A 23,386-nucleotide genomic window follows, 5' to 3' on the forward strand; every position below is an offset into this window, starting at 1 on the left:
GTTTACTGGGTTCCCAGCCAGTGCCATCTTTGCTTCAAGGGTATATGATTTTACAGATCAACAGCTACATTTTTTTTCACCGTTGATGAACAAGTAATTTATTGCCAACGTCTTTGACATCGTCAGTAGCTGTAGTCAAAGCCAGCTTGGAAGATGCCGTGGGGCCCCCTTGCAGACAATGATTCCCAGCCATTTTGGAGTCAGGATGGTGCATCATTGTCACATTTCGCTCTGCATTTCATAGTTCTTCCTCCTTCCAGAAAATAGTGCTTCGGCTCCAGAGGAAATTGAATTTGGTTTTGAGATTTGGGCGCCCTCTCTTGAGTTATCTGGAAGTCACATCAGAGATTCTGGATCCGTCCGCCAGCGTGTGAGGAAGTTGCTTTGTTCCGCACTGTGCTGTGACTTTCATAGACATTTTATTAATACTGGTAAATACAAAACCATAGCGTGTCTTCGTTGAACTTCCTCGAGAAGCCAATGTGGAGACAAGGATTCGAGTGTATATAGATTGGGGGGGGTGGAAGGAAGACTGTTAAGGGAGTGGGGAATGAAGAGTGGAAGGGAAGGAGCCACCACAGGGTGTATTCCCAAACCAGTAACATATGTTGGTGACTCGAGTTTAATGCCTCTGGGAAACTCAGGGGGCCGGTGGCCTAGACACACCTTAGCGTGTTCCCACCCAAAGTGCAAGGGGGTTGCACTCTTCCCCCACCAGCTCCTGTCGGTCATGGATGAGGGCTGCTCCTGATGACGGAGGAAAAGAGCGAATTCCCAGGCACTTGCGGCATATCACAGGGGCACCCCAAGTGGGCCTCAGAGGCCAAAGAAAAGCTTTCAGGCAGAGGAACGCAGGTGCTTGGCGCTTGGAAGTCGGGGCCACTGAGCGCCAAAGTGGAAAGGGGGAGGAGATGGGGAGGGGCGCTGGCAGAGCCTGCTGCACACAGATATCTAAGATGCCAAATACGGCTCGTCCTCGTCGTCTGGAATGGCAAGGACCTGCTGCTGCGGGTGCGCTCTCCTGTTGTGCAATTATCGTGCAGTTCTCTGCACGTACAGCGTACGTGCCCTGCTGGGAATACAAGCAAACCTGGACTTTTCTTCTCATTTTGTAGCGTAGCATGAATAAAAGGTCAGTGAACACAAAGAATATTCTTTTTCGCTGCCCAGATTGTCATAAATATTATGTAATGCAGAGCATTTGTGGATTTATCAGAACAACGAGGCAGTGGAAGTGTGGGGTTTCTCACGTCACTAAAGACCTCTTTATTTTGCAGAGACATTGCCCATGTGAGTCCTTTAGATGGACCCAATCACAGGCAAAACTCTGAAGAAGCTACCTTTTTCCCTCTACTTTATCGTCGCCTCCTCTCCCCTGAGTTTCTTAAATCTCATCTCCTGTTTTCCCACCCTCCTTTGGATCTCAATTTCATTTCTGTGCCTCTGTTTAAACTAGTATCTGTGAAAATCTCCCTAAAATTGGGGGTTGGCTACAATTCTGGTAACCAATTCCAACATGTGGGTTTTTTTTTCCCCACATACCAAACAACTCTCAACACCAGCTAAAGGTCCTACAATTCAACTCAGCTCTGACATGACCTGCTCGGAGACAGCATCAGATCCCACAGGGTGTAAGGGCTCAGTCCCACAAGACTGCCCCTTCCCCCCACTTCAGACGCATTGATCACCTGTGCTTGTGGTCCACTGGCTGTAGATGAGGGGTTCCCATGACCCCCTCCTTGGGTACGATGAATTTGCTACAGCAGCTCACAGAACTCAGAGAAACATTTTTGCTTCCTAGATCACTGGTTTATTATAAGAAAATAGAACTCAGAACAGCCCGGGTGGTAGAGATGCAGAGGGTGAGGTAGGGGGGAAAGGGTGGGGCACTTCCTCCCTCTCTGCGCAGGCCACAGTCCTCAAATCTCCACAGGTTCCTTCCAATCCAGGAGCTCTCCAATCCCTGTCCTTTTGAATTTTTATGGAGGCTTATTACAAAGGCACGATTGATTAAATCACTGGCCATTAATGATTGAACTCAACCTCCAGCTCTGTCCCTGGAGGTCAGGGGGATGAGACTGAAAGTTCCAACCCTCTAATTACAAGGTCCGTTACCCTAGAAACCAGCCCCCATCCCTAGGTGCTTTTCAAAAATGTCTCATTAACATAACATAAGACACCTTACCCTTCTCATCACCTTGAAAATTTCAAGGATTTTAGGAGCTCTGCTCCAGAAAGAGGGAGGAAGACCAAATATGCATATCTTATTATGAATCACGATAGCATATTGGCAGTATATGGATCCCGGGTTCCTCAACCACTGCAGATATGCCTGTGGCATTTATCAGGTATTGGGGCAGAAAAAGTCACTCCCACCTGGATCCTAGGGAATAGCAACAAAGGGAAATCAAATCCAGGGAAGTGGTATTGATTCTAGACAGAGAGCATAGCGGGACTGGAGCTTCAAGAAAGCATTGCGTGAGCCCTGGGTTTAAAATGACTAAGATCTAAAGAAATGGACTATTGTCTTCTCATCTCAAATCATCCTTCATCTCAAACCCCAAGGTATTTAGTTGTGTTTCCTTTTGTCCAAGTCCGGCTTATTGCTAATAAATTTAATTCTCATCTCCAAATTCTTGAGTTGCCATTATTCCAACATGAGTCCCTCAGTTTCTTTCTCTTTTATTTTTAGAGGTTAAATCATGATTCCTTGCTCAAAAACAAGAAACTTTTGCTGCCTAATGAAGAAGCTATGAGGGAAGGACCTTCTAGAACTGGCCTGTTTCATAAAAGAATCCATTCCCCAAATAATTTCTTTGCAGTGATATGAGTTGCATATTGCATTTTAGTCTTTTTGTGTTGAAAATTCTTATTTAAAAAAAACAATCAAGGAAGAGTGATTTTGAATGCATATATTTACATTATATTCCTCTGTAACACAAATCCAAAAATACCACTTAAGAGAAAAATTGCATTAAGTTTTGTAATGAAATTTCTGAGGACATGTTGAATAGTTCAATGACTATTGATTAAAATATATAATTTTTTGTGTGTACATATATGTGTGTATGTGTGTACACACACAATGATTTACTGCTTCTTGGTGTAGGAAGGACATTTCACTAAGTTCCACGTGGTATAAATAGGAGTTGATTTAGGCTTCATCTCTCTAAATGGCCATTTCCGTCTTTATGCAGCCAGTTGGTGGTTTGGGCTCAACCTCCAATGTCTGGCAGGAGACATTTTTTTTTTCTTTGAGTGCGTGTACGCGTGCGCACGTGTACGCGTGCGCACGTGTAAGCGAGCAGGCTGAGGGTGGGGGGAGAGGGAGAGAGCATCCTAAGCAGGCTCCACACCCAGCGCAGAGCGTCACTCCAGTCTCCATCTGACAACCTTGCGATCATGACCTGAGCGGAAACCAAGAGTCGGACGCTTACCCGACTGAGCCACCCAGGCGCCCCAGGAGGCACTCTTGAGAAAGAAAAGGTGTGTCACTTCAAGAACTACATTGTTTTCTACTCAACTTTTCTTGTAGAGAGTGATACGATCAGGCGTAGCCATGTAGGATGAGAGCCGGCTATTTCCAGATTGGCCCACTCTGCTGGGCTTTGGACGGTAGCTCGGCAGATAAGCAGAGCTCTGGAGCCTCACTGGTGGGGTTCCAGTCCAGGCTCCTCCACTTACTGGCAGTTTTCTGGACAAGCAGCTTAACCCTTCTATGCCTCAGTTTCCTTTTCTGTAAATAGGTATCATAATAATACCTACCTCTTAGGGTTTTCTGTGATAAAAACTTAAAAAGAGTACCTGTTACATAGTGAACATCTAATAAATGTATTCGTAATAGTAGGATTGCCATCACTACTAAGCAGTATAAATCCCGCGAAAGTCGGCAGCCAGTTCATCGTCTTCATCAGTCATCTCTTTAATGCCTTAGCTAGAGATGCCAGTACTCGGTGTTCTGATGATGATGATTCTGCCTCAACATTATTAATTACCATAGTTTTACATAGCACCCATATTCCAGTGACTTCCACATCTTTGCATGGTTCTGGCCTCTAGCTCTGTGCTACACAGAGCCCTATTCCCAGGTGATTACCAGAATCTTCACCTGGATTGTCCTATGGGTGCCTCAAATTTAAAAATGTCCCAAATTGAACTTAGTTTTCCTCCTCTGATCCTTACCGCCACACTAAAAAAAAAAAAAAAAAAAAAAGTTTAAAACTCTTCTTTCTGCTCCTTATTTTGCTTATAACCTTGCCCTGGGCTGAGTATTGCACGCCCACCCCCCTTCATGTCTACCCAGAATCTCAGAATGTGAATTTATTTGGAAATGGGTCTTTGCCATGTGATTAAAAGCTAAAATGCGAAATGAGGTCATACTGGATTCGGCTGGGCTCTAAAGCCAGTAATTGGTGTCCTTATGAGAAGCCATGTGAAGACAGAGGGCCACATGCAGAGCACAAGAGGCAACCAGCGGAAGCTAGGAGAGGGGGCACGGACCAGAGTCTCCCTTAGAGCCTCCGGAAAGAACCACCCCTGCCAGTATCTGGCCTTCTGGCCCCCCCGTAGAGTGACAGAATAAAGTTCTGTTGGTTTAAGCCTCTCAGTTTGTGATAATTTGTCATGGCGGTCCTCGGAAATGACTATAGATATCGTCAATATTACTATACTAAGAAGTCTTAGCACTCTCCTCACCTGTATTCATTTACCTGTATTAGCTTATAAGGACACCAGTCATATTGGAGTAGGGACCCCCCCCCCGACTCCAGCATGACCTCATCTTAACTCATTACATCTGCAGCGACCCAATTTCCAGATAAGCCACATGCTGAAATATCGGGGCTTAGGATTTCAACATCTCTTTTTGGAGAGGACACAGTTCAACCCATACACTACCCCTTTCTTTTATCACCACTCCAAATCGATCACCTTCTGGGCATTCTGTGTTCCTACTGCAGCAACGTCTTTCAGATGTAGCTCGTCCTTACCCCAGCTTCACCTCCCCTGGCTATGGCGCAATCCTCTCCCTCTGGCTCTCCAGAATTATTGCAGTAACCTCCAAAGTGATTTTCCTCCTTCATTTCATTCCTCATACATCCAGTGAGTGAATCTAATTAATTTTTAATCAGATTTCTCTGGCAGAGACCCACCGGTGTCTTTCCCCAGCCACAGCCTAAAGTCTAAACTAGCACAGAGAGCCCCAAGTTTGGCCCCATCTTTTCCTTCCAACCCCCTCTCTTCCCACTTCATCCTCTGTGTTCCAAATCACAACTGGGCTAGCTGTTCACTCTTTCTGGAAAATAGATTCTTTTGTCTGTGGGCTTTTGTTTATGCCGTTCCCTATGCCCGGGGCACCCTTCATCACTTCAGGCCCCTGCCAAACTGCTGCTCATCCCATAAGACCCAGCTGAAGCAGTACTTACACAGGGTGCTTCCGCCATTCCGTCACAGAATTATTGAGGCCTTCCCTGTGTTTCTGACACCCTATGACTCTGGGTACTAATATAACACCAGGAAAGATACAGCACCTCTTACGTGAAACAACCTTGACAATAGAAATATAAATAGCCCACAGTGTATGGACTTGTCGGCAACCCCCCCGTTGATATTAATATTGAGCATTGCAACATAAATAAAAAGTGTGTGGGGGCATATCTGTGTGTGTCTTGACATATATATATGTCAAGATTTTTTGAAATCTAATATGTGTTGACTACTTCTATAATTAAGCGTTGTTGCAACCCACTTCATCAAAATATTCTTTTTAAAAAAGATGTATTTATTTTAGAGGGGGCGGGAGGGACAGAGGGAGATGGAGAGAGAAGATCTCAGGTAGACTCCCTGCTGAGTGTGGAGCCTGATGCGGGGCTCGATCTCATGACCCTGAGATCATGATCTGAGCTGAAATCAAAAGTCAGACACTTAACTGACTGAGCCACCCAGGCGCCCCCAAATATTCTTAAACCTCTCTAGAAGAGTAAAGGTATTTATTTTCTGAAATTAGAAAATATAGATACACAAATATACATACCATATATATTATATATGAAGTATATGTGTGCATATATTTATACATACATATATATAAAGTATATGTATATTTTCTCCACAGGAACATACTGTGAATGAATCATTGCTCTTTTCATTATTAGGTTAAAGAAACAGTAACCAAGCGATTCAGTGTAGCTAGCAGATCCTATTTTAATAATTGAGGTCTTAAAGCATAGGGGGAGTTATCACTGTAATAATGCTGCATAACAAACAACCCCCCCCCCGTCCCAAATTTCAGTGGTTCTCAACAGCAGACATTTGTTTTTCTCACCCATGGGCCTTTAGGTCAGCTGGGCTTGATCCACCCATGTCATTTTGGGACCAGCAGTATCTTGGGCCATGTTCTTCTCATGGCAGTGATGGAGGCACAGCAGGCTCGGCCAAACCACGCCAGCATATTGGAGCCTCTGTTCGCAGTACATCGCTAACGTTACATAGGCCAAAGCCAGTCCTGTGGTCAAGGCCATATTAAAGAGACAGGAAAACAGACTCCACAGGAGGGTCTGCAGAGTCGCATGGCAAAAAGCATAGGTGTATAATTCCACCACAGAGAGGGTTGAAGATGAGAGCGTAAGATTTCAGTCTACCGCAAAGTCCTTACGATTCAAAGGTGGACGGCAGAAACGCCTGCCTTGAGAATAAGCTATGTATTAAGAGCTTATATAACAATAAGAAACCATTTGATGTTGCATTTACAAAACTGCACTTTGACATGTGGTTATAATTATATCCATCTTTGGTTCTTTTCCTAGAGATGTGAAGATGAGTGGCTTGGGATGCCATCACCTATTCCCGTGAAATATGTTAACTACGTACGCATTTTAAAGGATGTGTTCGGCTTTGAGGAGGAGTAACCATATGCCAATTTTGGTCACCTCCCTTTGATTTCCTGCTCTCATTTTACTAAGTTTATTTCAGTAGATATAATTTCATTAAAAAAAAAAAAGGTTCATATTGAATTGAAATCCATAGGCCACAATTAATTCCCTTTTGTCATTTTAGTTTTTCAGAACATCGTATTACATTGCTGATGTACCAGCATTATTAAAAATGCCATTTAAAGAAACGTCAAACATTTTTATTACATGTATGATTTATTAATACCAAAGAATCTTATGGTAATTTTCTATCCAACATAATTTGATTCATTGCAACACAAAAAGAAAATTACTTTTGACAGCTATACATGACAATATAAAATCAAATTATATCTGAGCAATAAGTTGTGATTCTATTAAACATTTCTTGAAATCTTTTTGACACATGTTTATTACTTATATAATTAAATTTTGTAGCAACCCACCTTATCAAAATAATCCTTAAACCTCTCTAGAGTGAATGTATTTATTTTCTGAAATTAGCAAAGCTATGAGAAGGACTCCTGCCCTTGTCCTACAACACACACACACACGCTCACACACACACACTCTTGCACACTTAAAAATTTGAGAGAGAAATTGAAACATTTGCAGTGTTTATATTTTTTTTTTAAGATTTTATCCATTCATTTGACAGAGATAGAGACAGCCAGCGAGAGAGGGAACACAAGCAGGGGGAGTGGGAGAGGAAGAAGCAGGCTCCCAGCGGAGGAGCCTGATGTGGGGCTCGATCCCAGAACGCCAGGATCACGCCCTGAGCTGAAAGCAGACGCTTAACGACTGAGCCACCCAGGCGCCCCTGCAGTGTTTATATTTTTAATGCCCTTTTTATATCTAAAGTTAGCTGTTAACTTAGGAGTATATGCATGTATATATAATTATAGTATGACCAAAAATGTTTTATGTCTAAATTATTTAGGGATGTGAATGCTGAAGATTTTAAGAGATCCTTTTCGGTTCGTTCTCCGCACACACGTACCACCCACCCCAGGGGTTTAAATATTCTAGGACTATAGCATGCTTCCCTCCTGCTTTTTCTCTAGTTGTATTTTGATTTTTCCTCTAGGCCTCTGCGTTCTGAGTCTCAGCAGAACTTTTGTCGTGTAGTGTATGTTTGGTTAAAACTCATCACCACGGACCTCTGGGAATTCGTTGTGAGAAGTTTGTCCCAATCTACCCCAGTCTTTAGTGTTGGATGCCGTGTATCCTAAATCCAGGCGCCTGGTGTTCTCAGACACAGTAGAAGCCTATGGAAAAGGGGGACTTCCACGTGTGCCTTTTGGGGACTGCTTTGAGGGGGGGAAAAGGAACTGATGACCTGTCAAGGGCCCCGGCCACCTCATTATTCCTTCACTCCACATTCGCGGCATCTTGCCTAGAAATGAGCCAGCTTCTTTGACACTCAGAGGTACTGATTTGGTTGACAACAATGGCTCTTTCTTTCTTTTTTTTTTTTAATTGAATCTAATCAATAAACTATTTCTATATATAAACCTAGGGTCATTCTCCATGTGCCTCTGTTAGAATAGACCCCATAGGACTTTCCAATAAACTAGAATACTCAACTTATATACTAGGACCATTTACCCATAAAAATCTAATTTTGGCTACTTGATTTTTATTCCAGTTTTTTTTTTTTTTTAGACAACTGACAGTGCCAAGCCATTTTGTCACTTTAAGATTTTTCATTCCCCAGAGAGCAAGCTTTCAGAAGGATGACACTTTCTGGAACTTTTCAGGCTGACACGTTTGTCACTTACCTATTCAGCTCTTCAGTCAGTTGTCTTTCCCTCAAGATTCTAAAGACATCGATAATTTAGCCCTTGTACAGGCTTGTGATACAGTTCCTTTGAGAAGTGGGAAGAGAAGAGGAGAAGCAGCAAACCAATGGTATGTTCTTGAGTTTGTGGGTTGACAACGGCTTGTCCTATTACATAGATGTGCGTCTCTGCCCTGGTTGTTTGCAGTTCAAGCCCACAATTAGCAATTAAAGGGCCATTATAGGAATCATGCCGATAAACATGATACATTGCAGCCATACAGACACTTTAAATAATTATTCTTTTTATAACTAAAGCATATGCTGAAGGAGATTTATAATTTAGAGATAATATCCCCATTAGTAAAGTTTATGACCCAATAAACAGCTCCCACTAGTTAATAAATGCCAAAGCCGTAAAAACAAAGACTATTAATGTAATAGAATTTCTGTACCTCCCTCTTTTGCTGGTGGTCTCAAGGCACTGAAGGGAAATGCTGTCTTAGGGAAAACATTTATTCTCGTTATATAAATATCAATGAATTGTCTTACAGTCCATCTGGAAATCTCCCAGCCCCGCCTGGGTCCTAGGTGGTCCCCAAATGCTGATGTGTTCCGCTTAGGTTTCGAGCCTTAGATAACTCTGGTTTTCAGCACCAGTGAACCTTGTGACTCAAATCTTTGTGGGAGGTGGCGAAGACCGGCTGGAATTTTTGCCTCTTCGTTTCCCTCTGAAAAAGAGAAATCCCAACTATTACCATTATTTCAGAGGAAGAACTTTGTAAAGTTGCCTGGTTTTGGCATACACTTAAATTTTTAGCTGCCTCTTCTCTTTCCTCTGAAAAAGAGAAATCCCAACTATTGTCATTGTTCCTGGGTAATCATTTGAAAAGAAGTTTCACAACCTTTGCATCTACTTATATTTTTAGCTGCTCACATTTTCTCACTTTGATGGAAAAGCAAGTGCTGCCTGTGGATGTCTGGGTGAGTTGAAGGTTAATATAGGCAAACCTTTTGTACTAAGAACGAACAGTATTTTCGTATTCCTGCAGCCGTGGGAATGATTGATGAAGTCATTTGAAAGCCCAGATCACATCATGTCTTTTCAGAAGAAACTGACTGAAAGCTCTCGTTGAGGTTGACATGAAATGGTTTGCTGAGTCATTGTTGTAAAGTGTCGATGTTGTCAGCAGATGACTACTGCATTGCAGTGTTTGTCTCTTTCTCCCTTTTAAAAAGATTTTACTTATTTATTTGAGAGAGAGAGCACAAGTGAGCGTGAGCATGAGCGGTGGGGAGGGGGAGAAGGAGAGGGAGAAGCAGACTCCCGCTGAGCAGGGAGCCCAAAGTGGTGGGACTCGATCCCAAGATCCTGAGATCATGACCTGAGCAGAAGGCAGCCGCTTCACCAACTGAGCCACCCAGGCACCCCGCTTTCTCCCTTTTTAACCTAACTGTGCCATTTGGACCCAACCCCTGGAAAAGTAATGTGGGGACATCTATTGGTTGACTTCAGTGCTCACTAAAATTGTAGACAGTAGAGAGGAGATGAAGAGCACTGTAACTTCTTTTTTTTTATTTAAAGATTTTATTTATTTGAGAGAGAGCATGAGGGTGGGGGGGGGGAGCAGAGGGAGCAGACTCCCCGATGAGCAGGGAGCCTGATGCAAGTCTCGATCCCAGGACCCTGGGGGCATGACCTGAGCTGAAGGCAAACGCCCAACCGACTGAGCCACCCTGGCGCCCCAAGAGCACTGGAACTTTCAAGCATGAGGATAGTTTTAACATTTTGCCTGCTTTATGTATTGCCTCTGCTTCAATGAATGATTCTTGGTCTTTTTTTTTTTTTTAATAATTTTTTATTATGTTAGTCACCATACAGTATATCCTTAGTTTCTGATGCACTGTTCCATGATTCATTATTTGCATATAACACCCAGTGCTCCGTGCAATATGTGCCCTCCTTAATATGCTATGCTATTTGAAGTTTGTTTTCCGGGGGGGGGGGGTGGTTGTGGTGTGGAGCCTCCAGGCTTTGTGGACCCCTCAGTGGTGAGTTTGGGATATTTAAATGGTCTTTCCTTTCAAAGAGGAGGACATTATTGATGAACAAAATGAAATTTCTCAAAAAATAAAAAAACAACCTCTTGCCTTTCCAACTTGGATTTATCTACCTTAACTTGAGTGAGGACCGTTTTAGTCTTCGCCACTCATTCCTCATTTCCCTGTCCCCTTCTTCCAGATGTTAGGATTTTGCTCTGAGCACAGCAGTGGGAGTCTTCAGAAGTAGCTCGATGAAATGGTCGGGTTTTCCACAAAATATTTATGATGCTTAATAATGCAGAATCCATTGAATAATGAATTCTCACGTTCCCCATCGTACGTATATTCTTTTCATTCAGAATATAGTGTCCTGAATTTTGAACATCCCTCAGAATCGGTCTGCAAATGACCTTCCAGACAAAAAGCTTCCAAATGATATTAAACATCATTCCAGTGCTGAGTCTCTGTCCTAATACGTGTTTGGGCCAAGTCTGAATTGCCTCAAGTTGAAGGCGGGTTAGGACCCTTTCCAAAATGAGGCTTTTCAAGTTGACTGAGCATCTGCAAAGACACAGTGCTGCTCAGTTCCCAAGAGAACGTCACGTGTGAAAATGGAAAACCCACCGAGGCAAGATCAGCGAAGCTATTTCCCAAAACAAACCTGCAGTGATAATGAAGCAAACATCATGATTGCAGAGGTAGGGCCGACTGGGTAATTAGCTGCAGAGAAATCGGAAGTCGCCCCCACTCACCTTCTCCTACCAGGTTACGTAAAATAAATGTGTGCGTTCCAGGTCAATTACGTTCCTCACAACCGCGAGTTCTGAGACTAGAATGTGCATCATCTTTGCGTTTGTTCCCGGTGCCCAGTAAGATTCCTTCCAAGGGGACTTCCGAGCCCATTATGTGGCTGGTGCGGGGGCACCGGAACTCAAGGGTCAGTGCTACTGCTCAGAAAAATGTGGCCAATGAAAAACTCCACGGTGGCGCGGCTAGTGGAGAATTAATGACTGGCTGGAATCAGTAGGAGCCTTTACTTCTCAATACTCATTAGTTTAAGCAGTGAGGCCTGATGTTATGCAAGTTAGACAGGAAAGAGAGGCCCGCCCCTCCCCATTGTCTATTCTGAACAGAATATGCACATTTAACTCAAAGTGGTGAATGGTTCAAATACATCAAACCAACTATTCATCAATCCGCTGGCTTCCTGAGCACCGCTTTGCATCTGGGTAAAGCCCACAATAGAGGAAATGCTTGTTACCACCCCTCTGTAATGTAAAAACCCAGAGGGGTGGGGGAAGCTTGGTGCAAAACACAAAATGCAGTCTCCTTTACAAGAGTTCCACCAGAATCATCTTTGTTTCCTTTTCGTACGCACTGTCTCTACAAGAACATCTGACTGCACTAGGAACTTGATAAAATTACTTTTGCCTGCTTTTTTTTCCCCCCTTACTTGCTACCACTGCTCTTCGTCACTGCTGTGAGGCCTGTGTTCTGTTGAATACAGAACAGGAGCTGAAAAGCCATTTCAGACGGCTGCCGATACCCCCCTCCCCCCCGCCCCGTTTTCACTATGACCGGAGCATGGAGAGTGACAAGGGAAGTGGCAAGAGGTGACAATTGCAGAGGGGACTCCGGACAAGAATAGGGACCACCTTGTGCGTGTAAGGCACGTTATTAACAGTTTGCACTTCATCCGAAGGGCATGAGAAGTTACTGGAAGATTTTAATTGGGAGAATGAAAAGATCATGTCTGTATTTAAAAATCTCTGCCTGCTGTGGGAGAGAGAGAGAGTGTGTGTGTGTGTGTGTGAACTCCAAGAGCGAGTTTGGCAGCCAGAAGGCTGACTGGGAGGCTGTTGCCAGAGAAGTGATGGATGGTTTGGACTGATGTAAGTGAGGTGGTGAGGTTGGTGAGAAGTGGGTAGACTCCTGACACGTTAAGGACGTCAGAGATGGAAGAGAAGAAATCGGAATTAGGTTGGGTCATTTTGACAGCCGGGTAAACGGCGTTGTCATTCCTTGTGCCAGGATACACCAGGGAAAAATCCGATTTTCGGGGGGGGGGGGGGGAGTATCCACAGTTCTGCCTCGGGCATGCTGACTGAGGGAGACTGCAGAACAGTTACGTGGAGATGTTGATAAGGCAATTGGATTACCAGGTCTGAATCTCTGCAAAACGGTCTGAGCTGGAGAGGCACGTTTGAGAACCATCAGAGTGTGGATGGTAAATGTGACCTTAGATTACGACTGCCCGGAGGGAGCACGTTGTCTGAAAACCGTAACGCCTGACATATGACGGACGAATTTTTAGAACACAGCTTTCATTGACATGCGACGAACTGTACATATTAAAGTGTGCGATTTGATAAGTGAGCATGTGTGCAGCTGTGAAATAGCACCCCAATCAAGTAATCTGTTTTCCCCAAATTTCCTCAAGGTCCTTGGAAATCCCTCCCTTCCACACATCTGCATTGTAGGGGAGGAAGAATACTTTTCTCTCTACCCTTCTGAGTTCTGGGCCGAGACCCCTGTCATCGAAGATTGACAAGAGAAGGACAAACAGAAGTTGATTCGTATGAGTACCTCATATGTACATGAGAGATACCCAGGAAAACCGGGTAATTCCCCAAGGGGACCTAAGTCACCACCTTAAGTACCATCTTCAGCTAAAAACGAAGGAAGGATATGTGTGTGGGAGGGAGGGGAGCCATTATGCGGGTGACCAGGAAAAGCAACATAAACTCTAGGGTAAGTTCATTACTGTGGATTTAAATCAGTGCCTTCCCCATTGGTAAGTTTCTAGACATTTAGTCGTCCTCTTTCTGGTACAGGGAGGGAGACATACTTACCAATAGAGATTTCCCTTATAAATCTAAATGTTCCTTACAAAAGGGTAATTTCTAGTCTCTTCACAGAGCTTCTCCTGTGTCTGCTGTTTCTCAAATTCATCAGCTCAAAATAATCCTTATGTCAAAGAGGCATTATTTTGGGGTGGTGTATTTTGCTCCCATTCACCATTCCCCATACCCAGGCAACCACCAAGCCACTTTCTGTCACTATAGAAAAGTTAGCATTCGCTAGCATTTTATATAAATGGAATTATTACAGCATGTGCTTTTTTTGGCCCAGTTTCTTTCACTCAGCATGATTATTTGGAGATTCATCCATGTTGTTGCATGTACCAGTATTTTATTTTTATTTTACTTTATTTTATTTTATTTTATTTTATTTTATTTTATTTTATTTTATTTTATTGCCGAGCAGTATTCCTTTGTATGGATATATCATAGTTTAATGCATTCTCATGTTGATAGACATTTGGGTGGTTTCTAGTTATTAACATATCACAAATAGAGCTGCTATGAACATTCATGTACAAGTCTTTGTATGGATATGCAGCTTTCATTTTCTTAGGTAAATGTCTAGGACTAGAGTGGCTGGATCCTATGGTTGATATTTAATTTTTTGGATAACTGCTGTGGGAAGGAAAAATAATTTTCCCTCTACGCTTATAGATTCTTGGCTGAGACTCCCCTCCCCACCTCCCTACCCCCACCATGAGAAAAAAAACAGATTAATAGGAGAAAAACAGAAGTTTTAATAATATCTGTGTACCTCTTGTATACGTGGGAGAGACCTAGAACAACTGAGTCATTCCCTGAAATGGCCCAAGCCTCTACCTTAGGTATCATCTTTAGATAAAGACAAACGATTACTGGTGGGAGGTCAGGGGGTGTTCGGGGAGGTTACCAGGAAAAGCATAGGAAACAAGGGTAAGATTTATGCAGATTTCAGTCCTTGCCTTCTGCGTTGGTAAGAGTTTCTAGAGCTTTGGAGTCATCCTTCTCCCTGGTACAGAGAGGAGGATACCCTTACGAATACAGATTTTCCTTATACACGTAATGTCTCTTTTGAAAGGGTTACTTCTACTCCGGCTTCAGGCCTTCGACCAGTGTCTGCCGTTTCTTAAAAATAAACAGCTTAAAATAATCAGTGTGCCAAAGAGGCATATTTGGAGATGACAGTTCTGCTTTCCCTCATTGCCAAGCTGTTTTCCAAAGTTACTATGCCATTTTCCTTCTCTTCCGGTATCACGTTAAGTTCGGATTCCTCCCCATTTTGTCGATACTTGGTATAGTCGATCTTTTCAATTTTAGCCATTCTAATAGATGTGTAGGAGTTTCTCATTATGGTTGTTTATTTTCTTATTTTTGAGGTTTGAGAGTTCTTCATCAGTTCCAGATACAAGTCCTTTATCAGATATGTGATTTCTTAAATATATTCTTCCAAACTGTGGTGGTCTTTCATTCTCTTAACAGAATCTTTGGAGGGCAAAAGTTTTAAATTCTGATTAAGTCTATTTTATCAATTCTTGTATGGACTTTTCTGTTGGTGTTACATCTTTTTTTTTTTTTTGAAATATTTTATTTGAGAGAAAGAGAGAGGGAGAGAGAGAGCATGAGCAGGGTAAAAGGTGGAGGAAGAAGCATGCTCTCCACTGAGCAGGGAGCCCAGTGCGGGGCTTGATCCCGGGATTCCAGGGTCATGACCTGAGCTGAAGGCAGACACTTAACTGACTGAGCCACCCAGGTGCCCTGTTGGTGTTATATCTAATAAACGTTTGCCTAAACCAAGGTCATAAAGGTTTTCTCCTGTTTTCTTCTAGAAGTTGTATAGTTTTAGGTGTTTACTTTAGATCTTGAATTCATTTCTAGTTAATTTTTGTTACGGTGTGAGTTATGGCTCTGTGTTTATTCTTTTGCATATGGATATCCAGTTGTTACAGTACCATTTGTTGAAAAGACTATCCTTTTTCCCTGAATTGTCTCTGTGCCTCTGCTCAAAGTCAGTTGTTGATACATGCATAGGTTTATTTCTGGACTTTCTGTTCTGTTCTATTGATTTCTATGTATCTTTACACTGATACCACACTGTCTTGATCACTGTAGCTTTCTAGTAAGTCTTGAAATCAGTAGTTTTAATTCTCCAGTTTCACTCCTTTTTTGCACAGTGGTTTTGGGTATTCTATATCTTTTGTACTGCCGTAGTGAATTTTAGAATAAGCTTGCAATTCTGGGCGCCTGGGGGCTCAGTCGGTGAAGCATCTGCCTTCCGCTCAGGTCATGATCCCAGGGTCCTGGAATCAAGTCCCACGTCAGACTCTCTGTTCAGTGGGGAGCCTGCTTTTCCCTCTCCCTCTGCCCACCCCCACCCCACTTGTGCTCATTCTCTCTTTCTCTCTCTCTTATAAATAAATAAAATCTTAGAAACAAAAACGAATAAGCTTGCAATTCTAAAATCTTGCTAGGTTTTTGATTGGCGTGGCACTGAACGTACAGATCGATTTGATGTCCTCATTGAGTCTCCTGACTCATGAACACAGTATATCTCCTACTGATTTAAGGCTTCAGTTTACCTCAGCAGTGTTTTGTAGTTTTTAGTGTATGGGTGGTACACATAGTTGACAGATTCCTCCCTGCGTTTCATGTTTGTTAATGCTACTATAAATGGTAATTTTTTAAAATTTCAATTTCTGATCATTGGTTGCTAAACGATAAAAGTACAACTGGTTTTTGTACATTGATCCTCGTAACTTTCAAACCGCATCGACACATATAGTAGTCTTGTGGCTTTTTTATAGGTATCATCAGAGTTTTTACATAGACAGCCACATAGATGATTACAATTTTCACACAGATGGTATTAGTCTATGAATAAAGTTTTATTCTTCTTTTCAAATCTGGATGCTTTTATTTCCTTTTCTAATCTTACTGCACTGACTAGCACAGTGTTGAATAGAAGTGATGAGGATGGACATCGCTTTCTTGTTACTGAATATAAGGGGAAGGCGTACGGTCTTTCACCATTAAGTATGATGTTAGCTGTAGGGTTTTGGTAGACACCCTTCACTGGGTTTACAAAGCTCCCTTCTATTTCTACTTTGCTGAGAGATTTTATCAGGAATGGCTCTTGAATTTTGTCACATGCTTTCCCTGCATCTATTGAGATGATTGTATGATTTTTCTTTTTTAAAGATTTTATTTATTTGACAGAGCGAGCACAAGCAGAGGGAGTGGGAGAGGGAGAAGCAGGCTCCCCACTGAGCAGGGAACTCAAAGCGGGACTCGATCCCAGGACCCTGGGATCATGACCTGAGCTGAAGGCAGACGCTTAACTGACTGAGCCACCCAGGTGCCCATGATTTTTGTTTTAAAAGCTTGTTAGGAGCGCCTGGGTGGCTCAGTCATTAAGCGTCTGCCTTTGGCTCAGGGCGTGATCCCGGTGTTATGGGATCGAGCCCCACATCAGGCTCCTCTGCTGGGAGCCTGCCTCTTCCTCTCCCACTCCCCCTGCTTGTGTTCCCTCTCTCTCTGGCTGTCTATCTCTGTCAAATAAATAAATAAAACCTTAAAAAAAAAGCTTGTTAATATAGTAAATGACATTAATGTTTTTTAAAATTAAATTCACATAACATAAAATAAACCATCTTGAAGTATAAAATTCTATGACATTTAACACATTCACAATACTATACAACCACCACTTCTGTTTAGTTCCAAAACATTTCATCACCCCTCGAAGGAAACACCATACCCATTAAGCAGTCACTTCTGATTGCAGCCCCTGGGAAGCACCAGTCTGCTTTCTGTCTCTATGAATTTACCTATTCTAAATATTTCACATAAATGGAATCATACAATAGTGACCCATTGTGTCTGACTTCTTTCACTTAGTCAAATGTTTCGGAGGTTCACCTGTGCTGTAGCAGGTATTAGTACTTTGTTCCTTCTCATGGCTAATAGCCCATCGTATAGATATACCGCCATGTGTGTATCCATTCATCTGTCACTGGACACTTGTGTTGCTTCTACCTTTTGGCTATTGTGAATAGTGCTGCTTCGAACATACATTGACATGTATTTGTTTGAGTACCCGTTTTCAGTTCTTTTACTTATTTATTTATTTATTTACAGGGCACATGAGTGGGGGGAGGGACAAAGGGTGAGGGAGGGAATCTCAAGCAGGTTCCACGCCAAGCTTGAGCCAAAGCAGGGCTCAATCTCACGACCCTGAAATTATGACCTGAGCCAAAATCAAGAGTCGGACGCTCAACCCAATGAGCCACCCAGGCACCCCCACTTTTCAGTTCTTTCATGTATATACCTAAGAGTAGAATTGGAAGGTCATGTGGTAATTCTACATTTAATTTTTTGGAGAACTGCCAAATTGTTTTCCACAGCAACTGAACCATTTTACATTCCCACCAGCAATGTATGAGGGTTACAATTTTTCTACATCCTTGTCAACACTTGTTATTTTCCTTTTGTTAAATTATAGCCATCCTAGTTGGGGTGAACTGGTACCTCATTGTGGTTTTTATTTGTATTTCTCTAACAACTAATGATATTTAGGATCTTTTCATGTACTTTTTGGCCATTTTTATGTCGTCTTTGGAGAAATGTCTGATAAAATCCATTGCCCATTTTAAAATTGGAAATCACATTGATTTTGGATAATTAAACTTTGCATTATTGGAATAAACCGTATTAGGTTGTGATATGTTGTCCTTATACATTGCTACATTCAATTTGCTAAAATTTTGTTTGCATTTTTCTCCTATGTTCGTGAGGTTATTGATCTGTAGTTTTCTCATCGTGTTTTGGTCTGGTTTTGATTGCATGGTAATGCTGGCCTCATAGAATGAGTTGGGAATATTCCTTCCTTTTCAATTTTGTGGAAGCGTTTGTGTAGAATTGCTATTATTCCTTCTTTAAATGTTTGATAGATTTAACCAGGGCTGCCTTTAGTTTGCTTTATGGGAAGTATTCTTTCTTTTTTCTTTTTTAAGATTTATTTATTTATTTTAGAAAGAGAGCACATGAGTGTAGGGAGGGGCAGAGGGAGAGAATCTTCAAGCAGATTCCCAACAACCCTGAGATCATGACCTGAGCCGAAGTCAGTAGTCAGATGCCTAATCGACTGAGCCACCCAGGCGCCCCTATGGGAAGGTATTTTTAACCTACAATCTCAATTTCTTCAGTAGATAGAGGGCTGTTCAGGTTATGTATTTCTTCTGCAGTGAGCTTAGTTTGTGTCGTTAAAGGAATTTGTCCATTTCATCTTGTTGAATTTATTGGCTTAAAGTTGTTCATGATACTCAGTTCTTATCCTTTCAGTATCTGAAGAAGCTTTAGTGATGTCACCTCTCTCGTTCTGATGCTGGTAATTTCTCTATTCTTTTTTTTTTTTTTTCCTGATCAGTCTGGCTAGAGATTAATCAATTTTATTGATCTCAGAGAAGCAGCTTGTCATTTCATTAATTTTCTCTAGTGTTTTTCTGTTTTCTTTTTATTGTTTTCCGCTCTGATTTTTATTTCCTTTCTTCTACTTACTTTGGGCTTAGTGTGCTCTCCTTTTCTAGTTTTTTAGTGTGGAGGCTGAAGTCATTGATTTGAGGCCCTTTTTCTTTTCTGATATAGGCTTTTAGTGCTCTAAAATCCTCCTAAGTACTGTTTTAATGGCATCCCACGAATTTTATTTTCATTCAGTTACTTTCTTTTTTCTCTTTGATTTCTTCTTTGATCTATAGGTTATTTAGAAGGGCCTTATTTAGTTTCAAATATTTGGGGATTTTCCAAAGATCTAATTTAATTCCCTTTAATTAGAGGGTATACATGTATGACTTGTATCCTTTTAAATTAATTGAAACTAGTTTTATGGCTCAGAATATGGTCTTTCTTGGTAAATGTATCATGTGCACTTGGAAATAATGTGCACTCTACACTTCTTTGGTGGAATGTTCTATAAATGTCAATTAGGTCACGTTGTTAAAATCTATATCCTTACCGATTTTCTGTCTACTCGTTCTGAAAAGTAGTAAAAGAAAGAAACTGAAATTTCTGCCTGTAATTGTGATTTTGTGCATTTCTCCTTACAGTTCTATCAGTTTTTGCTCCATGTATTTTGAAACGCTGTAGCTATATAAACATTTAGGACTGTCATGTCCTCCTGATGAATTGACCCCTTTATCATTATGAACTGAATTTCCTTATCCCTGGTAATATTCTTTCCTCTGAAATCTACATTGTCTGATAATAAAGCTATTCCAGGGGCGCCTGGGTGGCTCAGCCTGTTAAGCGTCTGCCTTTGGCCCAGGTCGTGATCTCAGGGTCCTGGGATTGAGCCCCACATTGGGCTCCCTGCTCAGCGGGGAGCCTGCTTCTCCCTCTCACACTCCCCCTGCTTGTGCTCTCTCTTTCTCTGTCAAATAAAAATAAAATAAATAAAATAAAGCCATTCCAGCTTTCTTTTCATTGGTGTTAGTTACCATGGTATATTTTCTTCTATCTTTTAAAATTTTTAACCTATATGTGTTTTTATATTTATAGTATCTTTCTTACAGGCAGCATTTAGTTGAGTCTTGTTTTTCTTTTTTAATCCAACTTGACAATTACTTCCTTTTAACTGATGTATTTAGATTACTTACATTTAATGTAGGTATTGATAAGATCAAATTTAAATCTATTGTCTTGCTATTTGTTTTCTATTTGTCTATTTTTCTGTTTCGTTTCTCTTCCCTCTTTTGGTTTAATCAAAAAATGTTTGATTCCATTTTATCTCATTTGTTGGATTTGTAGCCATTGAGGAGAAACTTTCCTTTACCCTCTTACGTTTAAGGCTTGGAGGCCTGCAAAATAAAATGAAAAAAAAAAAACAGATTAATAAGAGAAGAAACTGATTTAATCATAGACTCACACAAAGAAACATGACTCAAGTTGTTGATTAGAATTTGGGGCTCAGTTACCATCTTAGTAGTGGATGGGGAGGGGCACAGGGGCACTTCTGGGACACCAAGTGACTTCTTAGAAGTGGGGGTGGGGAGAAAGAGCAACTTGTTGAAAAACAAGTGACTTTTTGGAAAGATAAATAGGCCCTTAGGAGAATAGATAGGAGATACGATAGTTTTGTTATAATGTCTGCTTGGGTGTGGTGCTGACTTCACTCCAAAAAGGGAAGATGAGAGTTGTTCCCTGGGAGGGGATTTATGACAGTTGAGTTCTTTTGGAAGGTTTTGTTTTTAGGCAAATAAGGGATTTCAGGAACTCCAACGCCCTCAGCTCAAAAGAATTTTTTATGCTGCAGTGGCTTATTCTGGATTGAGTTATAGTGTGATAACTCTTTCATTTGTTATTTTATTGGTGGTTGTAGGGTTGACAGTATACACTTACAACTTGGTAGAGTCTGCCTTCTAGTGATGGTATCGTTCATATCATATTGTATCAGCTAGTATAAGAATCTTAAAATAGTATACTTCCATTTCTCCCCGACTGACTAAGCTTTGTGCTGTTGTTACAGACTTTATTTTTACATATGTTATAAACTCCACACTCTAATGCTATTTTTAACAGTCAATTATCTTTTAAAGAGATTTAAATAACAAGAAAAAACCCACATATTTATACTCACAGTTACCACTTCCTGTGCTTTTCATTCTTTGGTGAAGATCCTTATTTCCATCTGGAATCATTTTTCTTCTGCCTGAAAGACTTCCTTCAACAGTTCTGGTAGTGTGGGTCAGCTAGTGATGAATTATTTTGCTTTTTAAAAAAATGGCTCAAAATGTCTTTTTTTGGCCTTCATTTCTTGAAAGATATTTTCACAGGGTATAAATGCCTAAGTTGAAGGTTTTTTCTTGGTGTATTTTAAATACATTATTCCCCTCACTTCTGTATTATGTTGTTGTTCCACATGAGAAATCTGCCGACTTCATTTTTTCCCCTTTTTATGTAATGTGTCTTTTTTCTTTGACTAATTTTAGCATTTCTATTTACCACTGGTTTTACGAAATTTGTTTATGATGAGACTTGGGTTAGTTCTTTTGTGCTTAGGGTTCATTGAGCTTCTTGGATCTGTAGACTTACAGTTTCCAATCAATTTCGAAAATTTTTGGCCATGTTTTCTTCAGATGTGTTTTTGGTTCCCATCGCTCTTGTCCATTTGCGGCTCTCGTTACATGTGTATTAAGCTTTTTAAAGTTGTCTCACAGCTCACTGATTCTCTGTTCATCTTGTTTATTCTTTATTCCCACTGTATGGTTCGTTTTGGATACTACCTTTTGAAACATCTTCAAGTTCACTAATAATTATTTTTGTGATATCTAATCTGCCATTAATCATATCCATTATATTTTTCATCTCATATATCATAGATGATGTTGGATTTGGGTTTTTTATATCTTCCATGTCTCTACTTAGCGTGTTAAATTTTTCCCTCTACCTTCCTATACTTAAGGCATATAGTTATAATAATGGTTTTAATGTCCTTGTCTACTAATTCTATCATCTCTGCAATTTCTATGTCAGTTTCAATTGATAGACTTTTCTCCCCATTATGGATAATATCTTCCTGCTTGCTAATTTTTTTAAATGACAAACATTTTGGCTTTCAACCTCTGGGTACTGAATATATTTCTGTTCCTTTTTAAAAAAAACCTCTCAATTATTTTAATGCTTAGTTTTGATAAAGTAAGTTTCCATCCAATTCTTTTATGTAGAGCAAAATGTACTAGTTTAAAAAAATGTGCATTCTTCAGCTTTCTCCTATACTTTTTTTTTTTTGCCTATCTTTCAAAACCGAACACTGAGTATTTTTAACATAAGTAATGTGATGTTATATGTACGTTCTAATTGCACGTTTTAGTAATAAAATAACTCCATATTTTGGTAACTCCTAGTTCATTTATAAAATGAAAAGCTTTCTATCAAAATACACTTTTCGCTGGGAAAAATAAATAAAACAGACAAGTGGATCTACACAAAGTAAAAATTAGCTTTGGTAGGTTTCAGCGCAGGACAGTCCATAACAAGCCTATTTGCCCTTATTCCGCCAGAGCTGTTCATCTTCCGAGTTAAGATTTTTCAAAATATTTTTCATTGAGATTATTATGTTGACATTTGTTTCTCATTCCACATCATCTTCAGCCAAGCTCTGCGCAGTTACAATTTCCCTGACTAATTGTTGGAAGCTTGGTCAGAACCATCTGGAACACTGGTGGTGGAAGAGTTTGCTGTCACACTTGCCGTACATGCTGTGGCTGTCCACACACAGCAGTTGCATTTGTCAGATGATCTACACCCTTCTCATGTTCACCTCGAGCTAGCAACTGTTCTTTAAGGAAGAATTTCTGAATAGCTTCGGCATCTTTAAGGTCCAGTAACTTGAAAAGTCCAGCTCTCTCCTTGGCAAGCTTTTGTTTCTCTCTTGGTTCTCGAAACCTATTCTTAAGCTGGCGCCACTCCATCTCTGGTGGCGGAAGTAAATACAGTACCCGATGAAAAGAGCCCTGTAGACACCTGCGGCGATGGTGTTGTTCTGGCCCACCATCTTCTCTTGACTGAGGAGCAGGAGTGAGCTCGGCGGCATGGGGATCCAGGCGACAAAGCAGTAGGCTGTGAACCCTCGGTGTGGACCCCACTGCTCCCACCTGACACCTGCCGTGAGGGATGCAGAAAGGCCTCTATTTGTGATCTTATGAACACCCTTGAGCTTTGTTCTGAGGTTGATTAAGTTATTGGGAAACATTTATATCCTTTCAAGTTATTCTTTTAAGCTTTGGTAAGACAAAAGCAACCTTTGGTCTAGGACTAGTTTT

General features: G+C 41.1%; 1 protein-coding gene and 1 pseudogene across 2 annotated transcripts in view; one reads left to right on the top strand and one right to left on the bottom strand.

Moving 5' to 3' along the window:
- Nucleotides 1-8,356, top strand: part of EFHC2 (EF-hand domain containing 2) — a 186,728-nt gene extending 178,372 nt beyond the window's left edge. For both annotated transcript variants that reach the window (XM_087859368.1, XM_087859369.1), the window contains one exon: nucleotides 6,804-8,356. In XM_087859368.1, the coding sequence (XP_087715494.1) occupies nucleotides 6,804-6,905 (102 nt within the window). In that variant the 3' untranslated portion in view covers nucleotides 6,906-8,356. The remainder of the gene's footprint in view (nucleotides 1-6,803) is intronic.
- Nucleotides 8,357-22,695: 14,339 nt separating this feature from the next.
- LOC148106973 (mitochondrial import receptor subunit TOM20 homolog pseudogene) lies at nucleotides 22,696-23,118 on the bottom strand (annotated as a pseudogene).
- Nucleotides 23,119-23,386: the final 268 nt, after the last annotated feature.

This window comes from Ursus americanus, chromosome X (genome assembly GCF_024610735.1).
Source record: "Ursus americanus isolate L20-20 chromosome X, mUrsAme1.1.p, whole genome shotgun sequence".
Taxonomy (NCBI): domain Eukaryota; kingdom Metazoa; phylum Chordata; class Mammalia; order Carnivora; family Ursidae; genus Ursus; species Ursus americanus.